Here is a 15,815-nt window from a genome sequence, read left to right as displayed (position 1 = left end):
AGTGGAGAGTTGAGTGGACACATGTGATGTATATGTTTTCACTGTGTTCTGCCAAACTAACATAAATTGCTCCCCACGTCTCCTCAGTGACGTAGACTCTGCCTTAGTGGAGGTCTCCGGCGAGGAGTGCTGATTGCGAGGTCCCATACAATTGAAAGTCTCAGGCGAGTCGGAGAGGGGACTCCCTGCCGAGACTGCATGCATTGTGTTAGCATAAGTATGTAGCCTATGGTTAATGAATCGTGTGTTGGATTAGCACTAATCCCATGTTTTGGAAAATCAAAATGTTTGCCTTGGGCCCCTCTGGGGTGTCACCAATCCATCTGCAAAGTATGGAGTATGTGTGTCCAACCATGTCGATTTGCATAGGTGAACAGACAGCCTTCCTTTAGTCGTACAGTGGGGCAAAAAAGTATTTAGTCAGCCACCAATTGTGCAAGTTCTCCCACTTAAAAAGATGAGAGAGGCCTGTAATTTTCATCATAGGTACACTTCAACTATGAGAGACAGAATGGGGGAAAAGAATCCAGGAAATCACATTGTAGGATTTTTAATGAATTAATTGGTAAATTCCTCAGTAAAATAAGTATTTGGTCACCTACAAACAAACAAGATTTCTGGCTCTCACAGACCTGTAACAACTTCTTTAAGAGGCTCCTCTGTCCTCCACTCATTACCTGTATTAATGGCACCTGTTTGAACTCATTATCAGTATAAAAGACACCTGTCCACAACCTCAAACAGTCACACTCCAAACTCCACTATGGCCAAGACCAAAGAGCTGTCAAAGGACACCAGAAACAAAATTGTAGACCTGCACCAGGCTGGGAAGACTGAATCTGCAATAGGTAAGCAGCTTGGTGTGAAGAAACAACTGTGGGAGCAATTATTAGAAAATGGAAGACATACAAGACCTCTGATAATCTCCCTCGATCTGGGGCTCCACGCAAGCTCTCACCCTGTGGGGTCAAAATGATCACAAGAACGGTGAGCAAAAATCCCAGAACCACACGGGGGGACCGAGTGAATGACCTGCAGAGAGCTGGGACCAAAGTAACAAAGGCTACCATCAGTAACACACTACGCCACCAGGGACTCAAATCCTGCAGTGCCAGACGTGTCCCCCTGCTTAAGCCAGTACATGTCCAGGCCTGTCTGAAGTTTGCTAGAGAGCATTTGGATGATCCAGAAGAGGATTGGGAGAATGTCATATGGTCAGATGAAACCAAAATAGAACTTTTTGGAAAAAACTCAACTTGTCGTGTTTGGAGGAGAAAGAATGCTGAGTTGCATCCAGAGAACACCATACCTACTGTGAAGCATGGGGGTGGAAACATCATGTTTTGGGGCTGTTTTTCTGCAAAGGGACCAGGATGACTGATCCATGTAAAGGAAAGAATGAATGGGGCCATGTATCGTGAGATTTTGAGTGAAAACCTCCTTCCATCAGCAAGTGCATTGAAGATGAAACGTGGCTGGGTCTTTCAGCATGACACTGATCCCAAACACACCGCCTGGGCAACGAAGGAGTGGCTTCGTAAGAAGCATTTCAAGGTCCTGGAGTGGCCTAGCCAGTCTCCAGATCTCAACCCCATAGAAAATCTTTGGAGGGAGTTGAAAGTCCGTGTTGCCTAGCGACAGCCCCAAAACATCACTGCTCTAGAGGAGATCTGCATGGAAGAATGGGCCAAAATACCAGCAACAGTGTGTGAAAACCTTGTGAAGACTTACAGAAAATGTTTGACCTCTGTCATTGCCAACAAAGGGTATATAACAAAGTATTGAGATGAACTTTTGTTATTGACTAAATACTTATTTTCCACCATAATTTGCAAATAAATTCTTTAAAAATCAGACAATGTGATTTTCTGGATTTTTTTTTCTCATTCTGTCTCTCATAGTTGAGGTATACCTATGATGAAAAGTACAGGCCTCTCTCATCTTTTTAAGTGGGAGAACTTGCACAATTGGTGACTGACTAAATACTTTTTTGCCCCACTGTATAGATTACCATAATCAATATTCCTGCAGGTTGTTGGAAGCAATCTGACCCACCACTCTAATTCATGAATGCTTTCTGAAAACTGAGACACTTTTTCTTCAAGATCCCCTAGGGCAGACTTCAAGGTTAAATCCTTGTCATATTCCAAGCTTCTATAATAAAGGGGCCCACATTCAGCCCCAGTAAAAGTAAAAACCAGAGTTCCTACTAGTGATGCAACTTCACACATCATAAATTCCTTGGCCTGTAAGTATTTTTTGCACGTGAGAATAATTTTATCAATTTCCTTTGGGGTTAAGCAAACTGTCATTGAGGTAGAGTTCAACTGAAACCCCAGTAACTCTAAACACTGTGTAAGGTGAACTACAGACTTGTTTGGGTGAATAACAAATCCCAGTTGAGTAAACAATTGAACTGCATGTAACGTTGCCTCACGACAAGCATCCTCAGTGTCCTCTGTATAAAAGGAATCATCAATTTAACCCAAACAATTGTCCCCATATTGTGTTCCCAAAGTAGAAAAAAAGGCTTCAACACCTTGGTAAAAATGCGAGGGCGACTGATCAACCCCATGCACAGGGCTCTCAACTGAAATAGTAAACCCCTCCATGCAAACTTTTTTTTTCTTTACTCACATCATCAATTTCTTTGCCAATGTAATCTCCAAACAACTCCCCTGTTTATTGGTGTAACAGAGTTGCAAAGGGAAGAAAACTGTGAATTGAGCTCTGGTCTTGTAGCTTCTCGGCAACAAAGATTTAGCTCCCGGTTCCCAGCTAATGCCAATTCTAGAGCGTGTATAAGTCTGGGTTTCATCTCATCTGTTGCTTTTTCACAAGCATTGATCATGACATGCATTGAATAAATAGGCCTAATGGTTAGAGAAGCAGCTTTGGGACCAAAAGGTCGCTGGTTTGATTTCCTGAACCAGCAGGAATGGCTGAAATGCCCTTGAGCAAGGCACCTAATCGCCAACTCCTCCCCAGGCTTCTCTGGGTATGTTGTACATTGTTCTGGATAAGAACCTCTGCAAAATGCCATTAATGTAAAACAAAGCACTGTTGAGCTTTCTGGAATGCCTTATCTGCCAACTTGTTACTTTGGGGGAGACTCACAGAGGACAATTTTCTCGCTTCGGATATCATGTTATCGGTTCTTCAAGCTTTGTTTTGGGTAATTTTCCTTTGATAAGCTCCTCAACCGTACCAGCTAATTTTTTTGTCAACAAAAGGACCCATCTTATATTGTTGAGAATTCTTGTACAATATCATCAAAATTTGATTTAGAGGCCTCACCCATTAAATAGTTGGTAATAGCTGCACCCACTGTAGGTGAGCAGGGTTCCCCTGGGATCTGAAAAATATTTTCCACTTTTTTCCTTGAAAATTAAAGTTCAATAAGTACAGTTGTGCTCATGAGTTTACATACCCTGGCAGAATCTATGATTCTTTGACCATTTTTCAGAGAATATTAATAATAACACAAAAACATCTTTTCCACTCATGCTTAGTGGTTGGGTGAAACCATTTATTGTCAAACGACTGTGTTTTCTCTTTTTAAATCATAATGACAACAGAAACTACCCAAATGACCCTGATCAAAAGTTCACATACCCTGGTGATTTTGGCCTGATAACATGCACAGAAGTTGACACAAATGGGTTTGAATGGCTACTAAAGGTAACATCTTCACCTGTGATCTGTTTGCTTGTAATCAGTCAGTGCGTTTACATGCACATAGAGAAAATCGAATTTCTGCCGTTGCTCGTCTGAAATCGAAGTTCTAAATGGCATGTAAACACCTTAGCTAGGCTGAAATTGAACCGAACTTGATTTCTCGCAATCGAGCTACACGACCTAGATTATGCGATTTTTGCCGAGCTACTTAGTGCATGTAAACCCTATCGAGCTACGTATTCGATCTACTTACTTCAGCACTGCCCCTTCCGGAAGTGACGAGTGACGAGACCACAAGCGGGAAACACAACAGCCTCGGTCGGCATGACACTTCACCTTAGCCGCCCACTTTATTAGGAACACTTCTGTTCGTACATACAAACTACAAACACTCTTCTTAGAGTTTAGAGTTTATTTTATTTTTAAAAGGGACAGTGTACAAATTAAACATTATCCTTGTGGTAAGGACAGATGTCTGTACCAGGTTATAGCAGTACATGCTAATTTCCGCCTGTAGTCCCTTTGTTTATACTCTTGAATAGCTCTTCTTCATGACGACAACCGGAAGTGTACCAACATGATAGGGCGTGTAGCGCCACCTGTGGCTCGGGTGCACAATGCACCTCACTCAATAGTTCGATTTCACAGTATGCTTGTAGGATTGGATTTCTCTGGCACCCCTGCTGGGACCCTTTGCTCGATTACCGACAGCAGCTCGATTTGGATGTGCATGTAAACGTACTGATTGTGTGTGCATAAAAGCTGAGTGAGTTTCTGGGATCCAGACAGACTCTTGCATCTTTCATCCAGCCACTGACGTTTCTGGATTCTGAGTCATGGGGAAAGCAAAAGAATTGTCAACGGATCTAGGGGAAAAGGTAGTTGAACTGTATAAAACAGGAAAGGGACACAAAAAGATATCCACGGAATTGATAATGCCAGTCAGCAGTGTTCAAACTGTGATTAACAAATGGAAAATCAGGGGCTCTGTTAAAACCAAACCACGGTCAGGTAGACCAACAAAAATTTACGCCAAACAGCACAGAGACAAGCCTCAAAACTTCTGGAACAAGGTAATTTGGAGTGATGAGACCAAAATTGAACTTTTTGGCCACAAACATAAACGTTACATTTGGAGAGGTGTCAACAAGGCCTATGATGAAAGGAACACCATTCCTACTGTAAAGCACGGAGGTGGATCGCTGATGTTTTGGGGATGTGTGAGCTACAAAGGCACAGGAAACTTGGTCAAAGTTGAAGGAAAGATGAATGCAGCACGTTATCAGCAAATACTGGAGGCAAATTTGCACTCATCAGCCCGGAAGCTGCGCATGGGACGTACTTGGACGTTCCAACATGACAACGATCCAAAACACAAGGCCAAGTCGACCTGTCATTGGCTACAGCAGAACAAAGTGAAGGTTCTGGAGTGGCCATCTCAGTCTCCTGACCTCAATATCATTGAGCCACTCTGGGGAGATCTCAAGCGCGCAGTTCATGCAAGACAGCCCAGGAATTTACAGGAACTGGAGGCTTTTTGCCAAGAAGAATGGGCAACTTTACCATCTGAGAAAATAAAGAGCCTCATCCACAACTACCACAAAAGACTTCAGGCTGTCATTGATGTTAGAGGGGACAATACACGGTATTAAGAACTGGGGTATGTAAACTTTTGATCAGGGTCATTTGGATGTTTTTTGTTGTCATTATGATTTAAAAATAGAGAAAACAGTTGTTTATCAATAAATGGCTTCACCCAACCACTAACCATGAGTGGGGAAAAAAGTTTTTGTGTTATCATTCATATTCTCTGAAAAAAGGCCAAGAAAGCAAAAATTCTGCCAGGGTATGTAAACTTATGAGCACAACTGTATTCTTCATTTTTTCTTAGTCTGTATTTATTTCTTAGCTACCATCTTATCAAAGTGGACTTAATACAGGTTTATACCAACCAAACTGGCACAATTCAAATATTTGAATTGTTGACGAGTGTGACGAGCACCAGCGGGAACCCTGAGTGAGAACTTCAGAAAACTCCTTATCTTCACCTTCCGATTCGTCATTATGTGCAAATTGACCTTCAGTGTGTTGAGTAATTTCCTCTTTAAATGATGCAAACATATCTTTCATCTCAGCTCGCCAAGACACAGGTGGGGGTGAGTCAAGAGCACTTTCATCCATGGTGAATCGTCACTATAAAACAAACAATTCGAGTTAAACTATGAGCTTCAATGAGCAAATAAGTAGAATTCATTATCTTATTGTTTTCCTTCCCTTTACATGCGTTCTTGTTTTAACTACAAGCATCTTGCAACCAGTAGAAATGGTTGGCTAGTACTTCAGTGTCCCTGAGGTAGATACTGGTTCATCTCAACTCGAGAAACTGCAACTTTTTTGAGATGCACTAGTATAAGCGTTTCCTAAGTTTCAAAGGCTTTTATTAACAAATACATCAAGTGTATGCAAAGAGTCAATATTTACAGTGTTGACCCTTCTTTTTCAAGAGTCCTGCAATTTGCCCTGGCATGCTAGATATCAGCTTCTGGGCCAAATCCTGACTGATGGCAACTCATTCTTGCATAATCAGTGCTTGGAGTTTATCACAATTTTTGGGTTTTTGTTTGTCCACTCGCTTTTTGAGGATTGTTCTTGATGGGATTAAGATCTGTGGAGTTTCCTGGCCATGGACCCAAAATTTCAATGTTTTATTCCCCGAGCCACTTAGCACCATGTCACTTTTGCCTTGTGACATGGTGTTCCATCATGCTGGAAAAAAGCATTGCTCATCACCACATTACTCCTGGATCGTTGGGAGAAGTTGCTCTTGGAGGATGTTTTTGATACCATTCTTTATTCATGGCTGTGTTCTTAGGCAAAATTGAGTAAGCCCATTCCCTTGGATGAGAAGCAACCCCACACATGAATAGTTTCAGGATGCTTTACTGTTGGCATGACACAGGACTCATGGTAGTGCTCACCTTTTCTTCTCCAGTCAGTCATTTTTCCAGGTGTCCCAAACAGTCTGAAGGGGGCTTCATCAGAGAAAATAACTTTTTGCATGACTTTTTGCAGACTGTAGAGGACTGGGGTAAAGTTATTTTCTCTGATGAAGCCCCCTTCAGACTGTCATCCAGCAATAGCCCTCCTGCAGTAGCCTCTCTTAAAACTACAGGACACATTTTACAACAAAACATTGACTAGAATTGGACTGAAGTTGAGTTCCACTGATTAAATTTTGATGAATACAAAACAAAGAGACTAAAATAAAACTACAATTTTCAGTCCAAGACTACAACAAAATTTAAAATTCTTCAAATTCAAAATTAACACTGCTATACTGAACTAAACCATCATTACTTCCAAACACCTGTGGCAAATAAATGATTTGTACAAATCCAAGTTGTGCATTTTTGTAGCGGTCTCTAAACAGACCAAAACACAAGGGACAGATATTTATCAGAGAGGTCTGATTGACAGCACAGTTTTGCCATGTCAAAGATGTAAAGCCTTTTATGAGAAACCTTTCGTTTACCTAAATTCTGATAAAGCCTTGCCTGCATGTTCCTATCATTACTAAATTCATCTCGGAACTTGTCGGCTGTTTTGTGAATCTAAAGATACAGTCGAACCTTTAATTTAACCTTCATGATGCTTAATATAATATTGGCATGAGCCATCATTCTCGTTTGTGTATACCTTGTTTAAAGGTATAGATTGATTGATTTTAGTGAAGAAAATGTAAATGTGGTATTTTTTGACAGATATGCAGGAGCATGCAGTGTGAAGAATACATAGATGCCAAAAGAGAGATGCATGTGAATTGGATGAGGTGAGGAATACACCAGTTGGTCTTTTTAGTGATTTTATTTTACAGCTCCTCATTTGTTGGAAGAACTTTATCTTCTTGCTGTCACTGATTATCTCTGCCATGTGTTCTCCAAGTCTGTAACTCTGATCTGATTTTTATATTTTCTGGAACGTTACCGCACTCTTTTTTTAGGTATGTGAATTGTACCCGTAACGATGAAGAACAGAATCTTGTGGCATTTCAGTATCAAGGGGGAATTCTGTATCGTTGCTGTCGACCCATTAACCCAGGACAGGAGCTCTTGGTGTGTTATGAAGAGGAGTACACCAAAGAACTTAGTCCTGTACCTACAGGAACAGCCAGACAGCAAGGTGTTACTATAGTCTGATATAGATGTTGTTTTCTGCATCATCTCGTGACACATTTCTTAGCTTAACAGTGTTTCTGGGATGAAAGTTGTTGTTGTACATTGCAGTCTACAATAACCAGAGCACTCCTCCAGAGAACTGATTTTGGCCAGTTCCACCAACCAGGAAGGTCTTCTCTATCATATGACAATGACCAACCAGAGAGGCTGAAGTCTGTCAGCTTCCTTTCAAGTCAAGTCAACTTTATTGTCAAATATGCTATACATGCTCGATATACAGCACAGATGAAATTTCAGTCCTCTCTGACCCACGGGGCAAACAGGCAATGCAATAAATAAAAATAGAATAATTGAAAAAACAAACAATATAAACAGTATAAACACTCTAGATAAGAACTAGACAGACTAAACACTCATATATACATACAGTTAGAGCCATAAATCTTTGGACAGAGACAACATTTTTCTAATTTTGGTTCTGTACATTACCACAATGAATTTTGAACCAAACAATTCAGATGCAGTTGAAGTTCAGACTTTCAGCTTTAATTCAGTGGGTTGAACAAAATGATTGCATAAAAATGTGAGGAACTAAATCATTTTTTAAACACAATCCCTTCATTTCAGGGGCTCAAAAGTAATTCGACAAATTAAATAATTGCAAATAAAATGTTCATTTCTAATACTTGGTTGAAAACCCTTTGTTGGCAATGACTGCCTGAAGTCTTGAACTCATGGACATCACCAGACGCTGTGTTTCCTCCTATTTAATGCTCTGCCAGGCCTTTACTGCACCGGTTTTCAGTTATTGTTTGTTTGTGGGCCTTTCTGTCTGAAGTTTAGTCTTTAACAAGTGAAATGCATGCTCAATTGGGTTGAGATCAGGTGACTGACTTGGCCATTCAAGAATATTCCACTTCTTTGCTTTAATAAACTCCTGGGTTGCTTTGGCTTTATGTTTTGGGTCATTGTCCATCTGTATTATGAAACGCCGACTAATCAGTTTGGCTGGATTTGAGCACACAGTATATCTCTGAATACCTCAGAATTCATCCAGCTTCTTCTGTCCTGTGTCACATCATCAATAAACACTAGTGACCCAGTGCCACTGGCAGCCATGCATGCCCAAGCCATCACACTGTCTCTGCCGTGTTTTACAGATGATGTGGTATGCTTTGGATCATGAGCTGTACCACGCCTTCGCCATACTTTTTTCTTGCCATCATTCTGGTAGAGGTTGATCTTGATTTCATCTGTCCAAAGAATGTTCGTCCAGAACTGTGCTGGCTTTTTTAGATGTTTTTTTAGCAAAGTCCAACCTAGCCTTTTTATTCTTGAGGCTTATGAGTGGCTTGCACTGTGCAGTGAACCCTCTGTATTTACTTTCATGCAGTCTTCTCTTTATGGTAGATTTGGATATTGATACGCCTACCTCCTGGAGAGTGTTGTTCACTTGCTTGGCTGTTGTGAAGGGGTTTCTCTTCACCATGGAAATTATTCTGTGATCATCCACCACTGTTGTCTTCTGTGGGCGTCCAGGTCTTTTTGCATTGATGAGTTCACCAGTGCTTTCTTTCTTTCTTTCTCAGGATGTACCAAACTGTAGATTTTGCCACTCCTAATATTGCAGCAATTTCTTGGATGGGTTTTTTCTGTTTTCGCAGCTTAAGGATGGCTTGTTTCACCTGCATGGAGAGCTCCTTTGACCGCATGTTTTCTTCACAGCAAAATCTTCCAAGTGCAAGCGCCACACTTCAAATCAACTCCAGGCCTTTTATCTGCTTAATTGAGAATGACATAACGAAGGAATTGCCCACATCTGCCCATGAAGTAGCCTTTGAGTCAATTGTCCAATTACTTTTGGTCCCTTTAAAAACGGGGTGGCACATGTTAAGGAGCCGAAACTCCTAAACCCTTCATCCAATTTTAATGTGGATACCCTCAAATGAAAGCTGAAAGTCTGAACTTTATGTTCATGTCCATTGTATAGCTATAACTTGAATATGTTTCAGTAAACAGGTAAAAAAAAAAAAATTGTCAGTGTCCAAATATATATGGACCTAACTGTATAACACACACACACACACACACACACACACGTAAATTGGTGCAAATAAACAAACAGTCAAGGGCACTTGAGGTATAGCAGGTAAACATGAAATAAGCAGTATAAACAAACTAATAGCTGTTAAGGTGAGGTAGTGCGGAATAGTGCAAATGAGCGAGGTAAAGTGAGATGTGGTCCCTGAGTTCAGTGTGTTAATGAACGATGAGGGGTGTGTGTGTGTGTGTGTGTGTGTGTGTTTGGGGTTGGGGAAACTGTGAGGATGACATGTCAGATGCTGAAGGGGGGGCAGGGGGGTGTACGGGCAGAATCTGTGGCAGGGGGCAGAGGGGGGAGAAGGGGCAGAACAGGGAGGGAGTTGAGCCTCCTGACTGCCTGGTGAAAGAAACTGTTCTTGAGCCTGCTGGTTTTGGCCCGGAGACTCCGCAGTCTCCTCCCCGACGGCAGCAGACTGAAGAGGTTGTGAGATGGGTGGGTGAGTGGGGTCACCTGCAATTCTGATGGTTTTGCAGGTGAGGTGGGAGTTATAAATATCCATTAGAGAAGGGAGAGAGACACCAATGATCCTCTCAGCTGCTCTCACGATGCGCTGCAGAGTCTTGCAGCAGGAAACGGTGCAGGCGCCGTACCACACGGTGGTGCAGCTGGTCAGGATGTTCTCGATGGTGCCTCTGTAGAAAGTGTGCATGATGGGGGCCGGGGCGCTTGCTCTCCTCAGTTTGCGGAGGAAGTACAGACGCTGTTGGGCTTTTTTGGACAGTGATGCGGTGTTGTTGCTCCAGGACAGGTCTTCAGAGATGTGTACACCCAGAAACTTGGTGCTGCTCACCCTCTCCACTGCAGCACCGTTTGAGACACATGAAGTCAGCCCACTGCATCTTTTGCTGTTACAAGTCCTCTGTAAAGTCTGGCTCTTGTCCATAAGAGTGCTAATTAATCTACATTTCTCACAAGTAAAACTAATACTAATTACAGAAGAAGAATAGCTAAACATCTTCCACTCAACATCATGAATAAACTCAATGTTGTTTATTCTGAAATACTGTGGATTGTATTTGTGTTTCGAGCCATTTCCTGATGAGGACTATGAAGAACATGGTGTCAGCAGGTGAAAAATGAAGGAAAAAATTTTTTTCTAACCAATAAATGCACCGTGTCTTCTTGAAATTATTCGTGGATAAGATCTGATCGTATGAATAAGATGGACACTTTTTTTTTTCTTTACTTTTGAACAGTCTGGTTACATTGGGCATTTGTTAAAATTTTATGAAGACTTGGAAAAGCTTTGCTAAAAATGTCAGATTTACAAAAGGCTGATTTGCTTTGGATTCATGTGCATGCTGATGACTGCAAATCACCCATAAATTAGGTGGTTTGGCCACACCCCAGCTGATCTGCATTTGGTGAAGTCCGCAAAACTAAAACGGAACAAAAAAGTCATGATTATCATGGCATCAAGCGCAGCACACAGGGAAACTCCCCCTCCCTCCCCCCCCCAAAAAAAAAAGAAAGAAAAAGAGGATTTTTGCATAAACTGAAGGATTTCTTTTATATTTTAATGACTATTTGAATATTCAAAAATCATAACCCAGCTCTAAGGTTACTTCTTTGATGCTCGATATATAGTAAACCACAAAATACTGTTGCATTTTTATTCATCATGCACAGTTTAACCAGAAGTAGCGTAAAACGCATGTCCTGTGGATCCTGAGTGGCACTGTGGAAAAGTATCCTCCTCAACATTTGGAGATTACCACTTTGAATCCTGATGATGCCATGGCCATCTCTGTTTGGGAGCTCAAAAGAGAAAATTTGTCTGGGCTTTCTGCGAGGGAGTGGTCACATGCTCTCTCTCCCATGTCAATTATGCTAGCGAGTCATGGACGTCTGTGAGCTCATGCACATTCGTATGGAAGTGAGTGGATTGGGCTTTCCTCCGAGTGTGTTATGCTGCCCCTTGACATTGTATAAGTAAAAGATGCGGTCAACTGGTGTTACTTGCCTCGGAGGAAGCATGTGATAGCCTTAGCCCTCCCTGGTTGGTTGCTGTTGTGTGATATGGGAGAGCAGTCTGATGGGTGGGAATTGGCCATGGATAAATTCGGGAGAAAATGGGGGAAAATTAGGGGAAATAACGCATGCCCTATCACAGCAAACACACAATTTAGGATAATGATGTCAGACCTCCCCATATCCTTGACTTGCAAGTGACGTCAAAGCAAAATAGAAACCCGGATGCTGACCATGTTGGTGGATATAGAAATGTGGGGTCAAGTGACATTCCATACAAAACATAGTCACGCGTGCACAACTCTTTGTATTTCCACTGCTTTAAGCATTCTTTTAGCTATTCCATATCTTTGTGCTGTATATGTTTGTGGTCACAACAGTACCCGTGACCGTGGCACGTTCCGATTGTTTTAGAATTTTGTCCGTGATTCGGAAAGAGGGCGAGGAAACTCTGAGGCTTAGTACGGAGAGGAGACGAGCATGGCTGACCAACATCAGCAGGGCTGATTGAACACAGGCTAAAACCAAAACAGCTCGTGTTTGCAGTAATCATTTTATCTCGAGTGAGATTCAAAAACTTTCTCAATATTATCATGGAAGAATTTTATTTCGTGTTACTAGAATTTTGCTGAAAAATGAGCATTCTCTTGTTGTGGTTCACTCGGTCGTTGTTATAATTTTAACACGTTACCATTTCTCGTCTCGGAGCACCAGCAAAATTATATGATAGAAACAATTAAGACTGAGCGCCCACTCAGAAAACGGACTATGTTTCGTCCAAGGTCAGACTTGATTCTTCGGCAGTCAAAGCAGATAGCACACGATATCTGGGTATTCGATGGTCGGTAGAAGCATTTTGTCTTCAGAAAAGTCTGACTTTTTTAAATAATATGAGTCAAAACCACATCTACTCTTTGTATCGACTCTTCGTTCGACTGTTCAAATCATGGTAATGCTGAGTAAATTCAGCATTGTTTACAGACACGCTTTCAGTGGCTGCCATCCTAGTTGCTTTGTATATCCACCATCACGGCAGATGCCAATGACTTAGCACATTTTGATCACATGGTTGCAAGTCATCTACGTATGACAGGAACACGCAAGGGGGAAAAAGTTAATACCTTCAGTGCAATACAAGCAACTGGTTGGATAGAAATTAGTTGAACACATACATGCAGCATGTCGGACCCAAGTGAAGTTGTTAATCGACTAATACAGATGTTAGTGAAGCCCTTCAAGCATTATACAATCAATTAGAACACATTTGCTTTATTTCAGGAGCATATGTGATGATGGTTATATTATCAAGCAATTTAACAAGAAATAATATTATTTTTAGTATTAAATTCAATAATTCCCCAAGAGTCATGCCATGCAGAAATAATCTTTTGAATAATGTTTCTTTTTAACTCCTTACTCTAATATTAAGGGACAAGTAGCGTCCGATGAACGAATGAACAAACATATGGAGGTTTGTCTACTTTATTACTCCAAACCCCACCTTGGTATTCTTCAAATACTGCAGAAGGAAATTCCTATACTGCTGCAGACCTACTTGAATACCGTCTGAACCGTTGTAGTGCGTCCCTTTTTTATATGCCTGCATTTCTGCATGGCTATTTTTATGTCTCAATTCATGGATGTTAGCTTGCTTTCTCTCATCAGTTACATTAACATGAATCAACTGGGTTTTACAAAATCCCACAAAATTTAATTTCATTAAATGTGTGTATAATCAAAACTAATAAGTGTCTTAAATGTGGCAGCCTTATCCATATATAAAATCCAGTTGTAAAAATACAGACTTTCTTGTGTAAATGCCATTGATAAATCTAATCATATCCGGCTCGATAAATAAGGCCCATTGTTGTCTCTTTTCAGAACCTTGAATGCTTGGGCCGAGTTTACTTCTCAGTCCGAGACAAGCTGTAAATAAGGCTACGCTTGCCATTACCTATACTTGACATATCAGACAGAAACCAACAACTCCCCCTTGGTCGCTCAGACCCACGGGGCTATGGCCAATGCTGTGCATAACTGCTATTCCAGCACCGTATTGAATCTAGCAGTATTCCTACGTACTGTAGCTAGAGGCTGCTATATCTTAGTCCTCAAACTTTTTTTGTCTCAGTCTTCATTCATGTAGAAACTTGCATGTTTGAGGTTCAGTAAATATGCTCCCTGACAGTGGATTAATGTTGTTAGATTTTATAATCTTGTTGCATTTCATGTTCATTTTCTGGTATTTTTTCTTTCACTTCTCCAGAAGTAAAGGACACTCTGCTGCAGGTGTTTTCCTGCTCCACATGTCCTCGTTCCTATGCATCTCAAATTGACCTCGACAAACACATCCAGAGATGCCATTATGAAGAATATGTGAGACTTCGGGAATCAAGAGAGATTAAATATGAACTTCAAATCCCCTCCAAATGCTCCAGTAGTGAGCCCACATCAACTGATACTCTCAGTTCTGACACATCTTATAATGATATACAGAAGGGAATTCACCACTGGTCAGACAGTGGAAAAAGTTTTGGTCATCAGAATGCACTCAAGACAAACCAGTGCCTTCACACAGGAGGAAATCCACATTACTGCTCTCAGTGTGGAAAGAGTTTTACTCGTCGGAGTGATCTCCAAAAACACCAGTGTATTCACACAGGAGAGAAGCCGTATCACTGCTCACAGTGTGGAAAAAATTTTACTCATCAGAGTAATCTCCGAAGACACCAGCGCGTTCACACAGGAGAGAAGCCGTATCATTGCTCACAGTGTGGAAAGAGTTTTCCTCGTCAGAGTCATCTTCAGGAACACCAGCGCGTTCACACAGGAGAGAAGCCATATCACTGCTCACAGTGTGGAAAGAGTTTTGCTCAGCAGAGTCATCTTCAGGAACACCAGCGCATTCACACAGGAGAGAAGCCGTATCACTGCTCACAGTGTGGAAAGAGTTTTACTCAGCAGAGTCATCTCCAAACACACCAGCGCATTCACACAGGAGAGAAGCCGTATCACTGCTCACAGTGTGGAAAGAAGTTTACTTATTCTGTTACATTTAAGACCCACCAGTGCATCAAGTTAGAGACATTGCATGATTTAAAGTTGTCAAATTAAATATGGTTATTAGTTATTAACCTGAAAATGACCTGTACTTTGAACTTTGTTATATGACCATTTTTTAAAATATGTAACCTTAAAGATGTTTAAAATAAGAATGTTTGTTTGTTTGTTTGTTTGTTTGTTTGTTTTTTTGTTTTTCTTTTGATCTTAAGTAGTCATTAATTACCACCATACAAGTAATGATTTAACTGCGACACTGTTTTTATTGTAGTACTGCAGTACGAGACTAATTGTTAATGGAATTATTACTAATCAGGAATTTAATGTACTACGTTTAACAGGAATGTGGATCAAACCAATTGAGTATGTAGCATTTAAAGGAAGCTATATTTATCAGCCTTGCCTAACTGGTCGAGGAGAAGGCGTCAGTTATTTATAATGATCTCAGCAATATACAAAAACCTGAACAAAAATTCAATCTGTTTGTAGTTCTTTATCCTAACATATGTCGCAAAAGAAATGTCTCCCCAGTCGATTTAGCTAATTATTTTTTTACAGACTCATGGTCTATTTTCTAAATTCCTTTGTGAATTTGCACATTTCATCTAAAAACCTGGTTGTTTCTTTAGACAAATTATTAAATTCTCCAACAATTCATTTTCATTTTGATAACCTGGAAGACCGTCTGAGAACAGCATCCGTGTTCATTCTCGATTCAGTAGAAGTTAATCAGAATGTTCTAGGACCCACTCATAATGGTGTTCGCACTCCTCAATCTAATACTGGCGTTCATATTGTATATAGAAAATGTAGTCACACTTCCACAG

The 15,815-nt window shown here is 40.9% G+C and overlaps 1 protein-coding gene across 7 annotated transcripts in view; it reads left to right on the top strand.

Moving 5' to 3' along the window:
* The window catches only part of LOC132894126 (histone-lysine N-methyltransferase PRDM9-like), a 55,784-nt gene extending 40,323 nt beyond the window's left edge, over positions 1 to 15,461 (top strand). For all 7 annotated transcript variants that reach the window (XM_060933482.1, XM_060933481.1, XM_060933475.1 and 4 more), the window contains 3 exons: positions 7,440 to 7,507; positions 7,679 to 7,857; positions 14,195 to 15,461. In XM_060933482.1, the coding sequence (XP_060789465.1) occupies positions 7,440 to 7,507; positions 7,679 to 7,857; positions 14,195 to 15,042 (1,095 nt within the window). In that variant the 3' untranslated portion in view covers positions 15,043 to 15,461. The remainder of the gene's footprint in view (positions 1 to 7,439; positions 7,508 to 7,678; positions 7,858 to 14,194) is intronic.
* Positions 15,462 to 15,815: the final 354 nt, after the last annotated feature.

The sequence above is a fragment of the Neoarius graeffei genome, chromosome 11 (assembly GCF_027579695.1).
Source record: "Neoarius graeffei isolate fNeoGra1 chromosome 11, fNeoGra1.pri, whole genome shotgun sequence".
Classification (NCBI taxonomy): domain Eukaryota; kingdom Metazoa; phylum Chordata; class Actinopteri; order Siluriformes; family Ariidae; genus Neoarius; species Neoarius graeffei.
The sequence above is the reverse complement of the archived record's forward strand: the minus strand, read 5'-3'. Positions and strand labels throughout refer to the sequence as shown.